Source organism: Tripterygium wilfordii, chromosome 5 (genome assembly GCF_013401445.1).
Source record: "Tripterygium wilfordii isolate XIE 37 chromosome 5, ASM1340144v1, whole genome shotgun sequence".
NCBI classification, from domain to species: Eukaryota; Viridiplantae; Streptophyta; class Magnoliopsida; order Celastrales; family Celastraceae; genus Tripterygium; species Tripterygium wilfordii.
This window is the reverse complement of record NC_052236.1, coordinates 12,370,711-12,393,197: the sequence shown is the minus strand read 5'-3', so window position 1 is coordinate 12,393,197 and position 22,487 is coordinate 12,370,711. Positions and strand designations below refer to the sequence as shown.

Sequence of the window (22,487 nt, the reverse complement as noted above, 5' to 3'; positions counted from 1 at the left end):
TTTACAAGCGTTAGTAGTACCGGACGAAACCCCCGATCCGACGGGAAATGGATTGGGATTTGGGGTACACTACTCTTGTAAAATAAGAGCAACAATACATCATTTTCTTTACTTTTTGATATTATTATTTTAAAAAAAAATAACAAGTAACCAATGAATTATCAATAATTTTGAATATAATAATATATTTATGTTAAATAAAAAATTAAATTTCTCGTTGAATGGAAAAAAAATATATATATAACATGTTTATTTCGACAGAACTGTCAAAATCTTACAAGTTACATCCATCTCAGTCGCAGGGGAACACATAGGCAGCAATATCTGGTGGGGCCATTTTAGAGGCGATATGCCACGTGTTTTCTCTCTACAGTTCTTTGATTATACTGTGTGACGCGTGTCTATGTCTTATTGGTCCACCTAAAATATGGTGGGCTCCCCTATAAAATCTTTGGCCGACACTTTTTTTTTTGTCCAGCACTCTTAAGTAGTCTTAACTAAAGCAATATCAGAAAAGGACCAAATAAAAATATTTTCCTTTTGCAATAGGAGACTTCTACTTTCGGTTATCTAGATTTTCACCCTACGCTATTATATTATATGCTAATTTGTAAATTCGGATACTAATAACTCAATCATAGTTCATGGCTTTTGTAAATTACGATATCAACAAAAAAATTTGATAACCGAAAATGACATCATACAAGTTTACCTTTTAGACTTCTGATATGAGTCTAAATTCACGTTTTCAGACTTGCGCACACAAAATTTTTTTACCTAATGATAGGGTAAGTTGGATCAAAACCCAACGTGAAACCACAAAGGTGTAGATATTCTAATCTAAATAAATTTTTTAGTAGTTAGGTGGAGATTTTGTTCTTTGGAGACATTTTACAAGTTAGTGATGAGAATCAATTCGGATTATATGATAATACTTGTTTATATTAGATGCCCTTTTGGGGAGTGATTTTATAATCAAAATAATGAAACCACGAAAACAAACATGATATAACATATAATTAAACTAGGCCACAAATAGTCCAAACTCCAAACAATGTTCCACAAGTTATTGGCACAAAAGTAAGACAAACCAACATTTTTTTTTAAACCGAGAACGACAACATAAAATTTTGTCTTTTGGATAACTGATATGAACTTATACTCAAGCTGTCATATTCACCGGTACATAAATTTTTCCCATGACTACATGATAAGTTATATTAAAGCTCAATATGTGGCCACAAGAACATTACTCTCAATGACAGTCGAACTCAAGACTTCCGAAATCGAATTTAGAACTTTCCGAATCCATACGATTTGATTCCAAATATATTAATCAACAACTAATAACTATGTAGTCTTTTACTAACATTAGTAGTTGCCTAATTATTTTTTCCCTTCACGCCCCAAAATTTTAATCTATTTACTATTAAAACAATGAGCTAAAAGTTGTTTGCAATTAAAAAAAAGAAAAAAATTTCCAAAATTTTTGTTTAAAGAAACTCTCACTTGCACTAGAAATAGTCCCATTTCTTAACCTTACTCAAACATCTCACCTCTAGTATGCCTCTCTCCGGCCACCGATCGGAACCACTATTCACCGTATTCTTCAACCACAACAAACTGAAAAACTAATTAACGATGTTAACCACTCAGAGTCACCGTCACGACGACGAACATGTCCGGGACATCCACGCCCTGACTCCTCCACACCCTCCGCCCGGGCCCAGCGGCAGCCAAATATCATCATCTTTGTCAATAGCCAGCGAGGCGAGCACGGAGAATTTCACATCCATGAGCGGAGAATTCAGCGCCCTTGTCCTCGCTGGGTCCACCATAAACGCCGACTCAATAAGCGGTGGCAGTAACAATAACAACTCCAGCGACAATAATAGTAGTAATTTGCGTAGGATTGGGGAGTATAATGAGTTACCTGAGGAGGAGGAGGAGATTAATCCTTTGGCAATTGTTCCGGATAGTAATCTGTTACATGTTCCGCCTCGGGCGACGGAGGTGGGAGCTGTTGGTGGTGAGGTGACGGTGCAGAGGGTGAAGAAAGAGGAGGTGGAGACGAAGATATCGGCGTGGCAGAACGCGAAGATTGCAAAGATTAACAATAGGTTTAAGAGAGAGGATGCTGTGATTAATGGTTGGGAATCTGAGGAAGTTCAAAAGGCTACTTCGTGGATGAAGAAAGTTGAGGTAATTAGCAAGTTCATGATTAATTAGTGATCATCATCATGCTTATGATTAGTTTTCTTATTTATCTCTTCATGCATTAAAAAGGATTAAATCATTTGGCGAGAACCTAGTTGGATATCTCTTCGGACTTAAGGTGTACGGTGCCCGAAGTCGAGAGTTTGGATCAACTAACTGAGATATTTCCTCGTGCAATCTTGGTTCCATGGACTTAATTGTCTCACTTCCGAAGCCCTACCTGCAAAATGACCACTTTTTTTGTATTTAGTATTTTATAGTTTTGCATGGATTAATGATGGTAATTAAGACTCTTAATTTCTAATTAGGTCCACTACTATGTGTTTATTGACTCCATGATCACATTAATAATCTTTCTAACAATATTAATTAATCTCTAACCTACCTCGCTAGCTAGCTACTTTAGTAATTAATGAATGAATGGATGAATAATGGGTAATATTTAATTAATTTGAGTTGTGCAGAGGAAGTTGGAGGAGAAAAGAGCAAGAGCACTAGAGAAAATGCAAAATGACGTGGCAAAAGCAAGAAGGAAAGCAGAGGAGAAGAGGGCTTCTGCTGAGGCCAAGAGAGGAACAAAAGTTGCTAGGGTTCTTGAAATAGCAAGTTTAATGCGAGCCATTGGTAGACCCCCTGTCAAGCGTTCTTTCTTTTGAAGCCTTTCTTATCAACATTTTCTGTTCTATTAGTTAGTTAGTATCAGAACTGTCTGTTGTTAGTGATATATATGATCTCGGTTTAGTGATTCCTTTCTTTCGTGAAAAACTCTTGGCATCAATCTTAATTTTGTCTCTATGAACTGAGGAGCTCAACGGAAAGAGTATTGTACCGTGAGAGAAGTAAGGAGGTCAACCTCTTTCAAATATACAACGTGGATTCTGGAATGCAATATAATTGGACCATCGCGGGCGTTCTTTTAAGTGTTTAAAGTGTGTGAATTAGGGTTTTGGAGAAGGTGTCTAGTGATTATGTTAATTTAAAAAATTCACCAATCGATATGTTAACGATTACGCTAGCACATACACTTCAAAATTATAAATTTCTAATGGAACTTATTTTTAATGTTACACTAGCGCAAAATTATCTCCTACTAATTTTTTTTTTCAAATGTAAATTATGCCAAATTTGAAAGTTTCAAAAATACACGAGAGCCTTAAACAAAAATAGTAGAGTAACTAAATATTGTTAATTAATTGTCACCACAATATAAAGCCTTTGTTTGGTAGAGCTTATTGGTTGTCAAAATAAGCTAGTTTATAAGTTATGAAAAATAAGTTGTAAAATAAACTATAAGGTGTTTGATGATGTTATAGCTGACACTAGCTTATAAGATATTTCTATAAATAAAATTGAAATTAATATTTTAAAATTTTATAATATTATATTTAATATTATCTTAAAAAATAAAAATAAAAAAGAAGTTTTGAAATAAGCTTCAACTGGAAGCTTATTTTTTGAAGAATTTTCAAGTTTATAAACTCGTTTTCGAGAGACGAGAGTATTTAGTGTTTAGCGTTTAGGTCTAACCTATTACCTCCGAAATAAGTTGTACCGCTTTGCTAGACATCCTGTTTTAGCTTAAAATGAATATTACCTTAAACTTTTTCATCATTTTCAACTTGGCGACTTCTGTGATGGGAACCCTGGAACAATTGAGCCTAAAAGGATATCAACTCCATTTAGAAAAGGAATCAAGATATGATTCACCTTTCTATAAACCCGCCTCCTGAAATCAGAGAGAGGAGATGAGGAGATCTACTACTATCAAAACTAGAACTCATATGACTCGTATAAAAGCGACCAACTATAGGTAAAAGAATTACATTAACTATTTGAGTGAGAGCTCCGAACACCGATCACTCCCCTTTCTACATCTCATCAGCACCGAGGACATCATCTCATATCAGTACTACCAACCAGTTTTTAACGTAATGACAATATATATCTATGTATATAAACACACACTGTATTTTTTTTTTATATTTTTAAAATTTATTTTCTCTGCTTGTTTTTTTAAAAAATTAATGGGACCCATCATTATACCGTTGAGCTTTGAACGTGTGGAGTATTTCAATCATTTGTTTGCAGGCGAGAACGGACGGATACACACATAAATACATAGGCATTTAACCATTTTTAACAATTTTTTTAGAGAGAGAATGTCATTCAATTGAACGGTGAAGGTAATGCTGGGAATCCCGTGCATAGATTGCATGGCCTAGGCCTTCTTTCCAGCCTCTGGTCGTCTCTCTTTAGGATCTGATCCCAGGTAACAACAAAAGCCTTCATTTTTTTTTTCTTTCTATTTGTTCTTCCTGTTTCTTTTTAATTCATTATTCACTGAGATTTTAGTTCACAATTTAATCCAATTTTATCATATGAAGGTCAGTGCTTGATTCAGTTTCCTTTGCAAGACGAACCCTTTTTTTTCTTTTTATTTTCCTCCTTTGACTTTTGATGATTTGATTCAATGCTTCTGGTTTTGATAACCCTTTTGATCAATTTGCAATGTACATTGTTTGTTGATCCCAAATCGCTGAATTCTTTCTAGCCCCCATGAAATAGAAAAGGTCTAGGTTTTTTATTATTCATTTTTCCCTAATTATTGAATCCGATTCATTTTGTACCTTAGGATTCTGCTATCTACATGAATATGTTGTATGGTGACCTCAAGTTGTTGAATGCAGGCTGGTCAGTGAATTTGAGAGGAACCCGTTTGCTGCTGAGTCTTTCTTTCCCTTCTCGGCAGTTAAAACCGAGTTTATCATTGTCTTGGAAGGGAAAGAGAGGATAGAACAAAGCTTAAGCAAATCAATATACTTGGGATACAAAAATGAGTGCAGTGTCTGGGGTGATTTCTCGGCAAGTGTTGCCAGTATGTGGAAACCTTTGTTTCTTTTGCCCTGGTTTGCGGGCTAGGTCTAGGCAGCCTGTCAAGAGGTACAAGAAGCTCATTGCTGATATTTTTCCTCGTTCACAGGTTAGTATTTGTGAATTCTGTTTGATTATGCATTTTTTTAATCACATTACTAAGCATAATTGTTGCTTTTTTTGAAGATGGAGTGAAAATGAATATGAATACTGATGCTTCTTTGATAATTTAATTTGTTTCCTTGTGTCATCTAGTATGCACTTGGTAGTCCATTTATAGATTTATTTAAGCTATTAAAGATGTTTGCCATTCACTCATAAGACTTGTCAGTGAGCATGGAATGGTTTCTGAGGCTGTTGACTTGAATTCAAGAGATCTTTTTTGTTTCTTTTTGACATGCAAGTTTGGTATGTGGAGTGATTTTTTATTTGGTTCTGTTGCTTTTTGATAGAAAATGAGGTTTTGTATCCAATGATGGAAAATACTCTTCTTTTTTTTTGACTGAGGTCCTTCTACTAGTTTGGAATATGGTTTTACCAAGCAAGCAATGTACAATAATTATGCCGCTTATTAAATTTCTTGCCTTCATTTTTGTGCTGATGAAATATATTATTTGATGACAGGAGGAAGGACCTAATGACAGGAAAATCGGGAAACTATGTGAATATGCTGCCAAAAATCCTTTGCGCATCCCAAAGGTAGAATACTTTCCTTGTAACCCAAGATAGTATCTTATATGTGACGTTATCTTCACTCTGCAATATTTTTTTTCTCAGATAACAACTTCTCTTGAGCAAAGGTGTTACAAGGAATTGAGAAACGAAAATTTTCATTCAGCTAAAATCGTCTTGTGCATTTACAGAAAGTTGTTGGCCTCTTGCAAGGAGCAAATGTGAGTTATCCTTCTTCGCACCCTCTTTATTATGAGATGCCTAAATTTGTAGGATCTTGCTGTTTGTGGGATCATTCAAGGCATCACTAGTTTTTCTTAGTAGGATTGTTCATTTCCTATTCATTTTTCTTGGGTATCCTAAGCTGACAGTTCAAGGTACTTGCAATCCATTTGATTGAAATATGCAAAAGACAGTGGGAGAGAATGAGGTCCACCTTGCCTTTTAAAGGTAGGGTGAAGTGCATGACTAGTTACCCTTAAGATAATGAGATTATTTGAGTTTGTCACGTTGAACATGATAAAGTCACATTGCAATAAGATCAACTAAGATAGTTTTGTTGGAATTGGCTCCCATAGTCTGTTATGCAAAGAGGGTCTTGAAGTTTAATTCATAATCCTAGTCATGCATGTGTGTAAATCATGCTTAACTTGTTAAAACTAAATAACAGTTATTTACTTGCATTTTTTGATGAATTGGAATTTGGAACACATTCCTTGCTGATGAAGACTTGGGCATGATTTCTTGGTCCCACATCTACCTTTGTTCTTTTGCAGTCTGTGTTGGATTTCTTCCTTGAGTAGCGGATTCCTAATTGGGAATCATTTTGCAGGCCTTTATTTGCCAGCAGCTTGTTAAGTATCATTCACACTCTGATGGATCAAACACGGAGAGATGAAATGCAAATTATAGGATGCCAAACTCTTTTTGACTTTGTGAATAATCAGGTTGGTGCAGTTGACCTTGTATTATACTCTTGTGATTGTTCATCGACTGACGGAACGTCCAGCTGTGGGCATAATTTATTTTAAATTTTTACGTTCTGCCTTATAAACACTTCAAGTAATTTTGACTTGGTGAATCTTGCAGAGTGATGGGACTTACATGTTTAACTTAGAAGGTTTTATACCAAAACTTTGTCAGTTAGCTCAGGAAGTGGGAGATGATGAAAGGGCAAAAAATCTACGTTCAGCTGGGCTGCAATCACTTTCATCAATGGTATTCTTTTCATGTTTCTTCTATTGTCTATTAGCTGTATGCCCTCCTTCGCACTATAGTATTTCAGAAATGGACAACCTGAGTGCTTCTATTGTCTATTATATTATGCCCTCCTTCACGCTATATGTATTCAATCTAGAGTTCTATACTTATGGATGTTGGATTTTTTCATTCTGCTCTGTAGGTTTGGTTTATGGGGCAACACTCTCATATTTCTGTGGACTTCGATAGTGTAAGCCAATCACTTGTTTGATTTTTGTTGAGAGTTAATCTGTACTAAACATAATCTGTTGCCTTTTCCTTTTAAGTTTGCATAGGGCTGCATAATCATCATGAACATGTCCCCCTCCCACATAATCCCATCCGGGCAGGAAAAGGAAAAGAAAAAGAAAAAGGGAGAGAGACGAAAAATGAGAAATAGTGTGATTTTCTAGGGCAATTTCAACCTGTGCCATAAAAATAAGTGTGTATACACTCGCTGCATGCCACATTATTTCTCTTATATTCACATTCTTCTATTTTTCCGAGGATTCTGCTACATTTTCAGTGCCCTAAACTTTACACGAGCCCAAATTTACTATAGATTGCAGGTAATGTACCCTATGAATCTAGGTGTATACCCATTATATCTTGAAACTCGGTTTCACTATTACTTTTTAGGCACATCTAAATGTATTTGTATGTCATAGGCATATTGGGAGTGTATGCACTAAGAACATGTGAATGCTATGGTACATGGGGGCTTGTCCATCATTTGTGGCTTTTGGTTGTTATTTACTGAAGGTACAGCTGTTTTTGTGAAACCACTCTGATCCACTAGTTGGCATTTACACATGTTATCAAGCAGATTGTTTCAGTGGTTTTGGAAAATTATGGGGTTCCCAGGAAAGACTTGCAGAATCTTGACAGCAATAATCCAGGTCACCAGAGTCGGTGGGTGCAGGAAGTGCTTAAAAATGAAGGTCATGTCTCTCCAGAAGATGCCCTTATAAGGGTTCCTTCATGGAGGACAATTGTGCACGACAAAGGGGATATAAACGTGACCACGTAATTTCTCATTGAAAAATGCTCTAAAGTCTAAACACGCTCATATTGTATTGTGTTTTTAATCATCAGCCATGCAAAGATGTATCTTTCTTTTCTTCTTGCAGGGAAGAAACCCAGAATCCATGTTTCTGGTCTAGGGTGTGCTTGCATAACATGGCCAAGCTGGCAAAAGAGGCTACAACCGTACGCCGTGTTCTGGAATCACTGTTCCGATACTTTGATAATGAGAATTTATGGTCACCAGAACATGGTCTTGCTTTCCCTGTGCTAAAGGATATGCAGTTTTTGATGGATAACTCTGGTACTTTTTTTCCCCTACTTTTGCTTGTTTAGAGTTTCTTAGGTCTTGCTCTTATGTTCTTCCTTCAACTACTTAGTTGTAATATGACAAACTGAGACTTATCCTGCCATTTCTCTTTTGTGTTTTGCAGGGCAGAATACTCACTTTTTGCTTTCAGTTTTGATTAAACATCTCGATCATAAAAATGTCCTTAAACAACCTGACATGCAGATTGATATTGTTGTGGTAACCACCTTGCTTGCACAGCATGCGAAGGTTGAGTCTTCTTTGGCAATAATTAGTGCAGTACGTAATGTTATGAGGCATTTGCGGAAAAGCATTCACTGCTCTCTTGACGATGCAAACCTGGGCGTCGATGTTATAAAATGGAATAGAAACTTTAGGGAATCCATTGACAAATGCCTCGTGGAATTATCATATAAGGTACCTTTGATATGTTTTCTTTTATATCAACTTCCTGTGCAGAGTTTTTCGGATATTAGACATGAACTAGGACAGCTTCTTCTGATTCTTCTTTTAAGTTATGAATTTCTCATACTTTAATTTAATGCAATGATACATGTAATTTTCTTGTTATGTTGTTACTATAACTGTTAGTGGTTCTGCAAAGTGGTAACTGGTAACTGCTGGAGAACAGGTTGGAGATGCAGGCCCGATTCTGGATGCTATGGCTGCAATGTTGGAGAACATCTCAAGTATTACTGTCATAGCTAGAACCACAATCTCGGCTGTTTACCGAACTGCTCAAATTGCAGCTTCCCTTCCAACTTTGTTGTATCAGAATAAGGTGACAAATGTAACACGAGTTTTTTCTTTTTTCAGATTACATAATATTATTGGTTAGCTCGACATTTGTCTAACATAATATATGATATCCTGTCAGGCTTTCCCTGAGTCATTGTTTCATCAGTTACTCCTGGCTATGGTTCACCCAGACCATGAAACACGAGTTGGAGCTCATTGCATCTTCTCTGTTGTTCTTGTGCCATCTTCAGTTTGCCCTTGTTCGTCATCAGTTTCTTCTGAATCAAGAAAAGGTTCAGAAATTTCAAGGACACTCTCAAGAACTGTCTCTGTCTTTTCTTCTTCTGCTGCCCTTTTTGAGAAGCTAAGCAAGGAGAAAGCTTCCACAAGGGAGTATGCCTTCACCGAAAACAGGGAAAATGTTCTTAATGAGGGCCAATCTGGAAACAGCGGTTTTGGGGTGTTCGAAAGATTGAAATCATCTTACAGTCGCGTGTACAGTATGAAAAATCCTCCTGTACCCTCCACCACTGATGCAAATTCTTCAAGCAATCTTAACAAGGAACAAGTAGGTCTTGGAACTTCTTTTCAAATTTCGTATCTTTCCTATTTTCATTCACTTGTTTAAATATCATCTCTTTTTATCCTATTCGTCTAAACTGTTTTACTCCTGGGATCTGCATTTTATATAGACAGTTAACTTTCTGTTGGGCCGAATCCTCAATATCTAAAAACCCATTTTCATTGGGTTGGGTGAATCCCGCCCATCAACTCAAATAGCTTCTTGGATACTTTTCTTCTGAAGACATCATTGTTTCTGCATTTTCCGAGACATGATTTGACCTTCACAAAGAAATAGATAATCTCCTTGCATATTTTACAATGTATTAGATAGCTGGAACTATACTATTTTAGCACAGTTGTATCTTTTCTTTTTGATGAGCTTTAAGGTTCAAAGCATATAGATTGAGGCTAGAGCATTGTATTTGAAAAAAAGTTAGCTCGAGCAAGCTTGATTTTCTCATTTAGCTTTCAAGCTTGATGTTTAAGTGTTTAGAATTCATCTGTGCATCTAATATGTGATGAAGTGAATACAAATTGTATTTGGGCTCGAGCTCAAGAACTGATAACAGTTTGTTTATTAAGTAAATCTTGCGAAGCCATTCCCATACCGAGTTCAACCTGAACCATTAAATTTGGCTTGGCTCCTTTGCAACCCTTGGTACAAGGCATGGTTTGATCCGAGCAACTGTTGCCCCTACTCTATAAATGTAATATTTCATAAATCTGAAGATGCAATGATCATCTACCTTTAGCTCATTAGCTGTCATAAATTTGGTTCTGCTCTACTCAATTGTGACTTGGTGGGTGACTTTCTACTCATTATACCTCAGGAGGTTAATTCCCTTAGGTTGAGTAGTCGCCAGATATCGCTCTTGCTTTCATCAATTTGGGCGCAGTCCATCTGTCCTGCAAATACACCTGAAAACTATGAGGCAATTGCTCATACGTACAGCCTTGTCTTGCTGTTCTCTCGGGCCAAGGTAACTGCTTAACTTTAAATGAGTGAAGGTTTTATGGTTCAAGATGTGTTTTCCTATCCATTATATTATTTCCCTTGTAATGATATGCACATTTCTAGCATGCTTAGTATACGTTTATATTTATCATCAAGCTTAGATCTTTGAACCTAGGGAAAATTTCTCTTGCTGTTATTGATTGTCTATTAATATGTGCCTTGTGGCTAGACTTTTATACTCTGTATCTTCTTCTCCTGCACCTTTTGGTTTGGTTCTGCTCAACTGTTTATCATGTCTTTCAGAATTCAAGAAATGAAGTTCTAGTTCGAAGTTTTCAGCTTGCATTTTCGTTGCGCAATATTTCTCTCAAAGAAGGAGGTGAGTTCCAAAATTTACCTATCCTGCTTACAGTTTCATGGCTTTTAAATTTTAATGGACTATGATTCAATGGGGACAGGCAAATATCTTTGATTAATTTAGTTTCTCATATTACTAGAAATCTGAAACATATCTACAAGTCGGAATCATTTATTTGATTTATAAAACCGTGTTGTATTAACATTTTTGATAGGCATATTAAGTATTCATAAAAAAAATAATATAACTGCATAACAAGCAAAGCAACAAAAATAGAAAGTTAAAAAGAAGTGATGCATACTCAATCAGAAATAAGATAGCATCATTGAAAGCTTAATCAAAGACTTGGCTGCAGTTTGAACTTTGAAGGGACAAGGATAAAATAATGATATAGTCGAGAACCGAGGAATAAAACGTTTCTGTAGATGTTTGAAAATTAGAAAGGTTAATCATAGGGATGAAGTATGAATTTCCGAGGACAAGTCTTTTTATTGGCCAAAGTTAGATATTTAGGTTGTTTGATGGGCACTTTTGAGTGAAAAGAAATAGAACCACTTGAAATAAGAGTCTAATAACAAAAGCTCTAGCTGATTCCATATGATTACTGTTATCGTAGGGCCACTTCCACCAGCACGTCGCAGATCCCTATTTACTTTGGCAACATCAATGATCCTCTTTTCCTCAAAAGCTTACAGTATTCTTCCTCTTGTTCAAAGTGCCAAAATGGTGCTTATGGAAACTATGGTATGTGCTTATGCTCATGACATGAGTCATATCGATTTACCTCTTAGTTCGTTTACTGGTTACTTTTAAGTTCTCCTATATTTACTGAAGGAGCTTCATCCTTCTTGCTAATTCGACTGATCGAGTCCATGGGAAGTCTTAACAACGATTACTTATGTATGACTGAATCAGGTTGACCCGTTTCTACGCTTGGTTGAAGAGCAAAAGTTGCAGGCTGTTAATACTGCTTCTAATCACCACACCAATGTTTATGGATCTAAAGAAGATGATAACTCAGCTCTAAAAGCTCTTTCAGAACTAGCATTCTCTGACCACCAGAGTAGGGAATCCTTTGCTTCCGAGATTGTAAAGAGTTTGGAAGACGTCTCAGATGTGAAAATTCTATCCGAATTCTTAAGACTCTTGACTACATTATCATTTTTTCAGATATCTTGTAATTGTTACAGCCTTGACTAAATATCTCATTCTGCAGTCTGGATCATCCACTGTGCGGGAGCGACTCTTCAGTGAATTCTTACCTGATGATGCTTGCCCATTGGGAACCCAGTTTTTTGTGGATACTCCACGAAAAGTCTATCGGGTCGACTCAGAAAACAATAAAGCCCTTGAGGAGGTGATGGTCTTGCATACCTTCTTATCTTTGGTGTTGATAGTTGATACTTAATTGCTTTATTGATCTATGCAGGGTGCTCCAGCTTTTTCATTAGGTGACGAGGCTTTTGTAGAGTCATGTGAACGTCAAACCAAACCTGATATGGAGTTGGCTGTCGAAAATCCTGATCTTTTAAGCATTAATCAACTTCTTGAATCTGTATGTCATTCATATTCTACCTATCTTCTGTTCCATTTGTTTTAAAGTTGCTTGAGATTCATCTAAGAGTAATTAAATTGAGAACCGGTTTCTCATTGGTTGCGCAAAGATGCCACCAAATCTGTATCAAAGCCTCATCAACATGGCAATAGGGGCTGTGTTTTGAGACCCATCTTAGTTTTATTTCAAGTCTTACTGCACACTGTGAAGAAGAACTGATTTTATGCTTCTTTGTGTACAGGTCTTTGAAACGGCGCATCAAGCTGGAAGAATTTCTGTAACCGCACCCGATGTACCTTACAAAGAAATGGCTCATCATTGTGAGGCACTTCTGATGGGCAAGCAACAGAAGATTTTTCATTTGATGAGTGTTCAGCTGAGGCAGGAGAGTTCAATTAATTTTCCGCAACAAAATCAAGAAAACGAGGCAAAGAAGGTGATATCTTATTCTCATGTTGATTTGGGTTCCGATTATTCTATGCATCTGACTTGCACAGACCATGCTAGAGAGTTCTCAGGGTTCTGTTTGAGTTGCATTCACAAACCAATTTTTTCGAACCAATTCCTCCCGCTTTCAAAAGATTTAATACCATTAGAAATGCAAGGTCTCTTGTCTCTTGTGAAGTCTCTAATATCATAAACGTCGACGATGCAGGTTGGCAATCCTTTTCTTGACCAAAACACTACCAATCCATTCCAACAATCCAGTGGTGGGGTTCCAATGCAGTGTGCAGCCGAGTATCAGCATCAACCCAACTTCTTCAGATTACCGGCATCAAATCCTTATGATAATTTCCTAAAAGCTGCTGGCTGCTGATCCCGTAGAGACATTTTGTAAGAAAATTACATAACAGAATCTCATTGTCTAGAGAAAGCAAGCATCAGTGTTGCATATAGGTTGTTGATTCTAAAGCTCGAGGCCTCCACAGCTCTCGGAATTCACCTTAATGTATACATGTATATTTTAGCATCTGCAGGAAGCCACATCAGGAATAGAGAAATGTTTTTAAGTTCTACCATTGAACTGATGTGAGGAGAGAAAAAGATTGATTTGGCTATGATGCATACCATTTGTACCCAATTCTTTCATTTTTTGAGGATAATTTTTTTCATTATTTTGCGGTTGGACTGCACAAAAGGAAGTGTACTGTGTATCCTCATTTGCGTCATCCGTTGTCGATCAGAGTTCTGGCAATTCTGTAAGAGTTTTCCATTTCTGATGATAAACAAAGAATGTATTTTGTTGTTGTTTCCATCCATTTTGATGGGTTTGTAATGTTATAATGTATATGTAAGCTCCAATTTCTTCTACTTCATGTTTTGCGAGTCCTTTTTCATGTTGAACTTTGGGGTTCTGCTCTGATAAAATCAAGTTTTGCTGTAGATGAACAGTTTTTGAGCAACAATGCCATCAAATTGAAGGTCAATCCTTATTTCTAATTGTTGTTTCTGGATTACTTGTGGAGGAAGATCATGGTATGTATAGATTGGGAAATTGAAGAGAAAATAATCGAAGTTGTTAATGGTAATGTACAGAGCTTTCCTAGCCCGCTCCACGCTCGCAACAGTTTATTCCGGGTTGAAACCAATGCGGGGAGAACCTCCCATGGACCTTTGGACTATGCAAAGAAATAACGTCAAAACTGCTGAGTATGGGAGTTGAACCTGCTACTCAACTTACCACAATCAACTTCACCCTCCCAACCAAAATTTCTTTGTTACGAATGTACCAAAGTTGGGGACTGGAAAAACTAAGATATCAAGCGGAAAACTCCACAGGATTTATATGAATATCAGATGGATTACAGAAAAAGATCAAGCATACTATAGTTTATCATTTCTAACATGCATCTTTGACAGCAATTTGAGAACTACAAAACTCAATATTACACCTCCAGGCCAACTATGTGTAACATTGACAGTATTTCCTCTGCATCAGAGGATCTAGTTGACCACGTTTTTGCGATCTAATTGATGATAAGCAGCCATTAACCTGCCGACGTAAAAGATGTAGACAAATAACCAGACAAACTTGCCTGAACTAATGTACAAGGACTCATCACCTCCTTATCAGGTGCTATGAGAAATTTTGTCTGCGGAAGGGAAACCTGACCGTTGTGCTCTGGATAAGAATTTTCTCAGGCTGCATCAGTTTTGCCTTATTTCTTGTAACATTTCGACCACCTTCTTCATTTTTGGCCGTTTGGCAGGCGTGCTGTCGGTGCAAAGCAATGCAACCTTCAAAGCTGCAAGCATTTCTTTCCTCCAACCAAAGGAGACAGTGCTAAGCCTTGCATCAAGTATCTGCTCAGGAGTTTCGCCTCTTGCTGGAGCACCATGAACCCACTTCACTAGGTCTACCCCCTCACCAAATTCCTCGTCAACGGGTAGTCGGGTTGTTAGAATCTCAAACAAAACAACCCCATAGCTATAGACATTTCCCGGTGCTGTAACTTGCATGGTATATGCATATTCTGAAAGACAAAACATGAACAAGTGAGAAAAATAATGTTGAGGAGCAAAAGATTTAGACAAAGAAAGTTTATAGTGGAGGCGTATTTACCGGGAGGAATATAGCCAAAGGAACCGGCAACAGCACTGATACTTGCAGTACCTCTTGATGGGTCTAAGAGCTTTGATATTTCAATCTCGCCAAGAAGAGGCTTGAAATCAGCATCCAGGAGTACATTAAAAGAAGAGATATCAAGGTGAATAATGGCCACATGGTGAAGGAAAGCGAGGCCTTCTGCTACTCCAATGGCGATGGATAGTCTAGCGGGCCAGTCAGGTACATAATCAACTTGCTTGGTGGATTCATGAAGCATCTGTGCTAAGGTCCCATTGGGTAAGTAATGATGCAGCAAAACAGCAACATCTTCATAAATTGCATATCCAATGGGCCGCACTAGGTTATCATGACAGAGCTTGCCGAGCCTTTCAAGCTCTCGAATCATCTTATTCTGATGATGAATTATCGTTCTGTCCATGGATTTCAGTTTCTTCACTGACAAAACCATCCCAGAAGGCATGACTGCCTTGTAAACTGTGCTGAATGTGCCTGTCGTGAGCTTGTTTGATTCCTTAAAAGTTGCTTTAACAGCAGCGTCAAGATCTATAGCTTGTTTAAGGTTCTCAACAAAGACATTGCCTGCTATTATTGTTGGTTGGTCATTGGTTCCATCGTCAACATCTTCAGTCGCTTTGGCCGCTTTTTCTTGCTTCTCCCTCATCATAAACAAGACAACAACTATAGTAACTGATAAAAAAACAGCCAAACAAGAACCAATAACAGCAAGTATGATTTTGTATGAAACCTTGTGATGGTATTTCTCATGGTCAGAGATATAATAATTTCCACACAAAGAGCTCAGGGGCTCTCCACAGAGCCCTTTATTGCCCAGGAAACTGGATTTTGGACTCTTTTGGAATGGTACAAAGGTGGGAACGGGACCAGTGAGCAGATTATTAGAGAAATTAACTTCTATCAAGCTCAACATGCCCTTAAATGCAGGTGGAATATTACCAGAAAGCTGATTATTTGAGATATCAAAAGAAACCAGCTTGTCGAGTTTCCCTAAATCAACAGGCAATGTCCCATGGAGGTGATTGCAGCTCAAATTTAAAGCTATCTGTAGATTTCTGATATGACCAATCTCAGGAGGGATACTTCCAGTCAAATAATTACTCCCCAGCTGCAGTTGAAGCAGTTTCACACAATTTCCAATCTCATGCGGTATTTCCCCCTTTATTGAATTCTGATCCAAAAGCAAGTACTGCAACCTTGTTATATTGCAGAATTCACTTGGTATAGTACCATTGAATCTGTTGTTACTTAGATCGAGCTTGTTAAGATTCTTGCACCCAAGAATTGACTTTGGTATTTCACCAAAAAGACTGTTGCCTGAGAGAATCAATTCCTGGAGATTCATAAGCAGTCCCAGCTCTGAAGGAATTGTTCCGGTAAACCCATTTGAGGCTAGATTTAGCAGAGTGAGGTTGGAACAGCGAGCAAACTCCGGGACAATTTCACCAGAGAGATTGTTACTGTCAGCTTCAAAGTAAGTGAGACTACTGACATTTCCGATTTCTTTGGGAATAACTCCAACAAGTTCATTGTTTCCGATGCGGACGTTAGAAAGGCCTTTGCAGTTCCCAATTGATTCAGGAAGTTCACCATTAAATCTGTTCTGGGTCAGAATTAAAACTTCCAACTTTCCCAAAGCAAAAATGCTTTTTGGTATTGGTCCTTCTAGCAGATTGGAATGAAGGTTCAGCAATCTAAGCTTGGATTTCGAGCCTAGATTATCTGGTATTTCACCACCTAATTGATTCTCATAGGCACTAAAGAACTGAAGATTAGTCAAATTGCCGACCCATAACAGGATTGAACCATTCAACTTATTGCTAGAGATATGAAAATCCTGCAAATTCTCTAACCCCTCAAGCTCATCAGGTATCTCTCCAACAAGTAAGTTATTAGAAAGGTTTAATGCTCTAAGGTTTTTGAGACTACCCAACTCTCTTGGAATGGAACCTTCAAAGCTATTCAAAGACAAATCAAGAAATTCAAGCTCAGTTAAATCACCAAAAGCAGGAGGGATAGGTCCATGGAAATTGTTACCGGAAAGATCAAGCTGCTTCAATGCTTTAAGCTCAGAGATTAGGGTCACATTACCTTGAAGCTGAAGCCGAGAAAGATCGAGTCTTTCAACCATTGAATGGTTCATGTCACAGCTAATTCGAGTCCAATTGCAGTATTGTGAACTGTTGCCAGCCCATCCAGGTATCGCAAGCTCTCTGCTGAGGGCTAACAGCACTGCTTGATCATTCAACTGAGCATTCACAAGCCCAGAATTTGACAGAAACTCAACTAGAAAGAGCGATAACAAGTACAAAACTCTCATTGCTGGGGGTCTCAATTCTTCAAGGCAAGAACTTAGTTTCTTTCTTCAATCCCCAAAACTATGATCAAGGGGCAATAAAACCCAGAAACTGAAACACCAGTTCCTTTTTGATGCCCCTCCAACAACATCACTTAAACCCACTTCCCTCTTCTCCAATATATTCTCTACCTGGGTCAAAAAAAAATCAATTCTTTCTAATTTCAGAGAAAACCCATATCAAATTTTGAAGAATCAAAGCTTGGAAAGTAGACCAATGCCCTAAATTCCAGTAAATGAAGCAGACCCAACAAAGATATTTTGATCAAAACCCAAAAACCCACATAGAAGAGAGACAATGGAGGGCAAGAACAACAACAAACAGACAAACAAAAGAACCAGGAAAGGACTGCATTATAGAAAATGGGTTGTATTTGTACACAAAACTGCCATTCTTTCCAACTTTTCCCGGAACCAAACAACCAAATGACTCCACAGATTCACAGGCAAGGCTTTCTAAGAGTGCGAGACAGTGAGTAGTAGATCGAATTAAGAGTAGATACAATAGAGTACTATGTTTTCTACAGATGTTTTTTTGGGTAGAGAGAGAGAGAGTCTGAGAGAGAAGGGAATTGAGAGCCAAGTAAGGCTTTTCACGAGATATGGACAGTGAGGAGTGAATGAAGGCTGCCTGGCTGCGTATGAACTCTTTTTTTTCTCTCTGTGGACTCTTTGAGTTTTGAGACTGAAAGCATCAAGAGATATGATGATGCATTTCAAAGGACATCAAATGCATAGATACTTTCGCAAGGGAAAGGACAGGCCCCCCACATTTTTTGGGTCCTCATATTTGGGCATAATTTGAGGATTTTGTTCATTAATATGTGTAAGATAAGCAAAACCTCAATGCATCACAATGATAATAAAAGGAACTGTGGAGTAAAAGGGAAAAATATGATTGTTGGTTTCATACTGCTAATTTCTAGTAATTTAGGTTATTTCTATAAACGTTAGTTCTCACATTCGGACATCCACAATATAAAAATCATTGATAGTCTACTAGTTTATACTGAAGATTTTATTTTACAAAGTCGACAGTAGTGGGGTCAGTGTTTTGGACCCATTACTACTCACATAAAGTACTGCCCGTAACTTACGTGCCTATGAAAGACTACTAGGAGTTTATAAATGTTTCAATTAAAAAAAAAGTACAACATAAATCTCAGGAGGAGGTCATGAGTTCGATTTTCATCGGGAGTAATACCTTGTGATCATGCGTTGGGTTTTGGCTCCACTTACCCTGTTGTCGGGTGAGAAACTTAATAAAATTTATGTAGTGACAACATTCTAAATTTGAAAGCACAACAAAAAAAAAACACATTTTTCTTTATATAATTAATATCCTAAGTCTTCTTAAGAAAATAAATGAAAAATTATAAAGATGATAACTAAAGTCATGAAGTAGGGAGGGTTGAGATGATTAGTGATTGAATATCCTATACACCAAAAAAGAAAATTACCCTGAAAATTATTAGTGATTTTTTCCTTTTAGCAAAAAAAAAAAATCAATATATCAACCTAGGATTCCCTCCACCTAAGGGGGCCCTACTATATGTTTCACACACATGATGTGTATCATTCACATTTAGACCTCCAAAATTAAATGTCATTCAATATTATTTTTATTAATGTAATGTCTAAAAAAATTATTTAATTAGCAAACAAACATACTAAGAATTTGAAATCTCTGTGCGTACGAGTCTGATGACTTGAGTTTAGGTTCATATTAAATGTTCAAAGAACAAATTTTTATAATGTCATTCTTGGTTAAAATAAAATACAATGTCATTGCTATTGAATTGTGGTGATCGCAAACAACTTTTGATTGATGAAAAAAGAACTTATTGAAACCAACAAGGCAATGTCACTAAGTGACCATGAATGATATCAATTTTAAGAATTTGAATTGGGTCAAAGTAATGACTTCAACCATGTTATTACAAGGTATGTCATGGTTTAGGTATTGAAGGTAATGAAGGGGAACATGATCCATTACAATTAATGGTGTCAATAATTCTTGTATAGGTAAGCAATATTGTCAATGGATGAAGATCTCCTAAGCTTAAGATGTGATTTTGGGGCAATGTTTGTTCCCATTCAAGGAATCAAAAGGTCCCTATACTACTAATAGGGGGTCTTAGTCAACAAAACAGAAAGCATAACTAGGTTGGATCATATAGTCTCTTCATATGTACAATTTCAGACAAAATACTATTTGTATGTCCAAATCAGTTTTCACTTAATTTCTTCCCATGCCATTCTAGAATCATGACAAGGAAGGTGCCATCAGCCATGCCATTTTTGACATGCTGAAAATAGTACATGATTACTTATCCTTGAAAACCCATTTTTGTTGTAATTTGAACAAATTAGAGAGAAGTAGAAGTGGAGATGAGAGAAAGATTTTGTCCTAAATCACTTGAGTTATGATTCACTTTGGACTATAGGCTCGAGTGGCTTTGTCGTTCTAAAAGACGCTTCATGTGTTATTATGTTCGGCCATATTTATAAATCACATTGGTTGGGCTTCACCAAGTGATGTACGTGAGTCTTTAAATACTCTCTCACACTTGTGGGTTCGGTATTCGAGGCTCAACAAAAAGACTATATGAGTTAGAGTTATGGTGGTACATTTCACCTTATGGGTGGTCTATCCATAAGGATATTTAAAATGGCCCAACAGATGACTCAAATGAGTGGATGTCATTTTAGGATCGATACTATACTCCGAACCATGTTATAATTTGAAGAAATTTGAGAGAAGTTGAGAGAAAGATTTTGGCCCAAACCACTTGAGGTATTGTTCACACTTTAGATCAAAGACCACAACGATTTTATCCTCCTAAAAGATGCCTCAAAAGTTATTATGTTAGAAAATATTTATAAACCAATGGCCTTCACCAAGTTGTGGAACTTTAACAATTTTAGTTGTTCAATAGCTATACTAACAAAACCCTATATCTTTTGGTAATTGGGCATCACTTACAAGAAATGTTGTCACTCTATCTAGATATGTGTTTTTGCTAATTTAATAATCATGCCCTAATCTTCAAAAGACATCTTTGGAAAGGACACTTTGTCCTCTTAACGGTTCATGTGTCTTATCATTATTCTTCCCCCCATCAACTAATCCAAAAGATAATAAAATGAATTGAAGATGCTCATCTATTTCCTTATCCTACACACAATTCAATTCATGTAATAAAATTTCATGTTTAATTACCAAATACTTTTTGACAAATGTTACTGGCTTTTTTGATCTTTTTTGTAAAGATTAATTGTGAAATAATTGAATATATAACTCTCTTTCTCCTAGAAAAACAAATAAGATAATGATTGAACCCCAAAATGAATTATTTCAATATGGGTATGTTATGGCAGCTCCCAGACAAGTAGGGACAAAGATATGTATGTGTCATAGTCTACCTATATATATAGTAATTAGGTTTAATTAATTAATATATATATGGCAAAGATTCTTTATATATATGTCATACTAAACCGACCACTACCAAACATATTATATTCTATATAGTAATTAATTTTTTTTTTGAAAGGTTTTATATAGTAATTATAATATTATTAAACCTATTTACTTTAATAATAATATGACTATATATATATAAGGCAAAGATATATAGATATATGGTTCAGAGAAAGTTGTCCTCTCACTTTAGTTTAAAGAAAAGAGAGAAGACAACATCATGGATTCCTTTAGCAGGTTTGCACCTTTTGCTCATGAACATGGTAAATAATCAATTACAAATTTAAATATTAAAATTTAATATGGAACTAAGAGTACCCACCTAAACTTTAATCCATTTTTTCAAATGCACAACTTATGATTATCTACACCAACTTTCTTTTCTCTTTTTGATATATAATCGCAAGTTTAATTATTTAAGATTGAGTTAATAAGTGATTAGTGGAATAAACATAGATTAAGCCGGGGATTGTGCATGGTTTTTGAAGACGACATTGAATGTAACCAATCTAGATATGTTGTGTAACACCCGACCCTAGTGGACGGTGTCACAAGTCTATGCAGCGCAAGTTTGGTGGTGCTGGACGAGCTACCGAGTGACGAAGGGGTTAAGTCTCTTGCCCCACATTACCCAGGAAAAAATGTAAAGTACAATATATAATAGATCAAACTTCTTAACTAGTAACAAAGGTTTTTCCTAGGCTCAAGCTGGTATGGATTAATGATGGGCTTGGGAAAATTAAGTCATGCGGTCAGTATGTACTGATCCAAAGCGGTGCAGGGGGACAGGCTATTACATATTGCATGTAATAGCCCTAGAAGTTATTGATCGCTTTGCGCCAAAGATCCTCGTGGATTTGTTCTCCCAGGCCGTCTCCAAAGTATTTAGGCTCAAAAAATGTGTTATTTGTGTGAAAAGAGTTGTACCTTTACTAATATATACAACTCAATTGAGTTATGTCAATATGAGGTACTGAGTTTGGATGCATCATAAAAAAAAGTTAGCTTCTTTTCATCAATTACATCATCACATGTGTATGCATGGTAACAATCAACAAAAGCACTCTAAATGTCATTAGTCAAAATAAGATGCCACCTATGCCATGCATGAGGGACATAATAGTAGAGTCATGATACCATCATTAGTAGCCTCCCAATATTGACTACACAACAATACAACAATAAAAAGGCTCTTGTTACTGCTTGATTGTAAGAAGGTAATCTCTTCCCCTATTTATCGGGTGTACACTGAATAAACTCATTAGATTCGTGTAACAGTTTACGAACTATGCAAATGCTCCGACAAACCCACTTTTTTTTTTTCTTTTTCCTTTTTTACTTATCAAAATTACCATATTCTTTTGGATAGAAAATGAGACATCAAAATGTGACATATCCCTACACAAAACATATATCCATGAAAGGGGTCCCATAAATATTAAATCAACAAACTCATCTTGTGTTTTAGGGTTTGTACCAAGAGGAACAACCAACATGCATAATAATAATTAGAAAGAAAGAAAAGACATCCAATTTTGTATGTCAAAAGGACATGACTCCA

General features: G+C 36.6%; 3 protein-coding genes across 3 annotated transcripts; 2 read left to right on the top strand and 1 right to left on the bottom strand.

The window, feature by feature from the left end:
* Nucleotides 1–1,511: 1,511 nt before the first annotated feature.
* LOC119998950 (remorin 4.1-like) lies at nt 1,512–2,982 on the top strand. The gene is made up of 2 exons (XM_038846431.1): nt 1,512–2,202; nt 2,682–2,982. The coding sequence occupies exons 1-2, from the start codon at nt 1,642–1,644 to the stop codon at nt 2,871–2,873; spliced, it is 753 nt and encodes a 250-aa protein (XP_038702359.1). The 5' UTR covers nt 1,512–1,641; the 3' UTR covers nt 2,874–2,982.
* A 1,338-nt stretch (nt 2,983–4,320) lies between these two features.
* Nucleotides 4,321–13,851, top strand: LOC119998419 (protein SEMI-ROLLED LEAF 2-like). The gene is made up of 20 exons (XM_038845748.1): nt 4,321–4,486; nt 4,905–5,197; nt 5,713–5,787; nt 5,866–5,981; nt 6,593–6,707; nt 6,850–6,978; nt 7,163–7,210; nt 7,826–8,025; nt 8,130–8,326; nt 8,457–8,749; nt 8,964–9,113; nt 9,210–9,638; nt 10,465–10,614; nt 10,893–10,968; nt 11,564–11,691; nt 11,863–12,063; nt 12,164–12,304; nt 12,377–12,502; nt 12,744–12,938; nt 13,158–13,851. The coding sequence occupies exons 2-20, from the start codon at nt 5,051–5,053 to the stop codon at nt 13,317–13,319; spliced, it is 3,078 nt and encodes a 1,025-aa protein (XP_038701676.1). The 5' UTR covers nt 4,321–4,486; nt 4,905–5,050; the 3' UTR covers nt 13,320–13,851.
* A 410-nt stretch (nt 13,852–14,261) lies between these two features.
* LOC119998829 (leucine-rich repeat receptor-like tyrosine-protein kinase PXC3) lies at nt 14,262–18,226 on the bottom strand. Its single transcript, XM_038846275.1, has 2 exons — nt 15,066–18,226; nt 14,262–14,976 (listed from the first exon to the last, which is right to left on the bottom strand). Exons 1-2 carry the CDS (start codon nt 17,404–17,406, stop codon nt 14,651–14,653), a joined length of 2,667 nt encoding a protein of 888 aa, XP_038702203.1. The 5' UTR covers nt 17,407–18,226; the 3' UTR covers nt 14,262–14,650.
* Between the last annotated feature and the right edge of the window lie 4,261 nt (nt 18,227–22,487).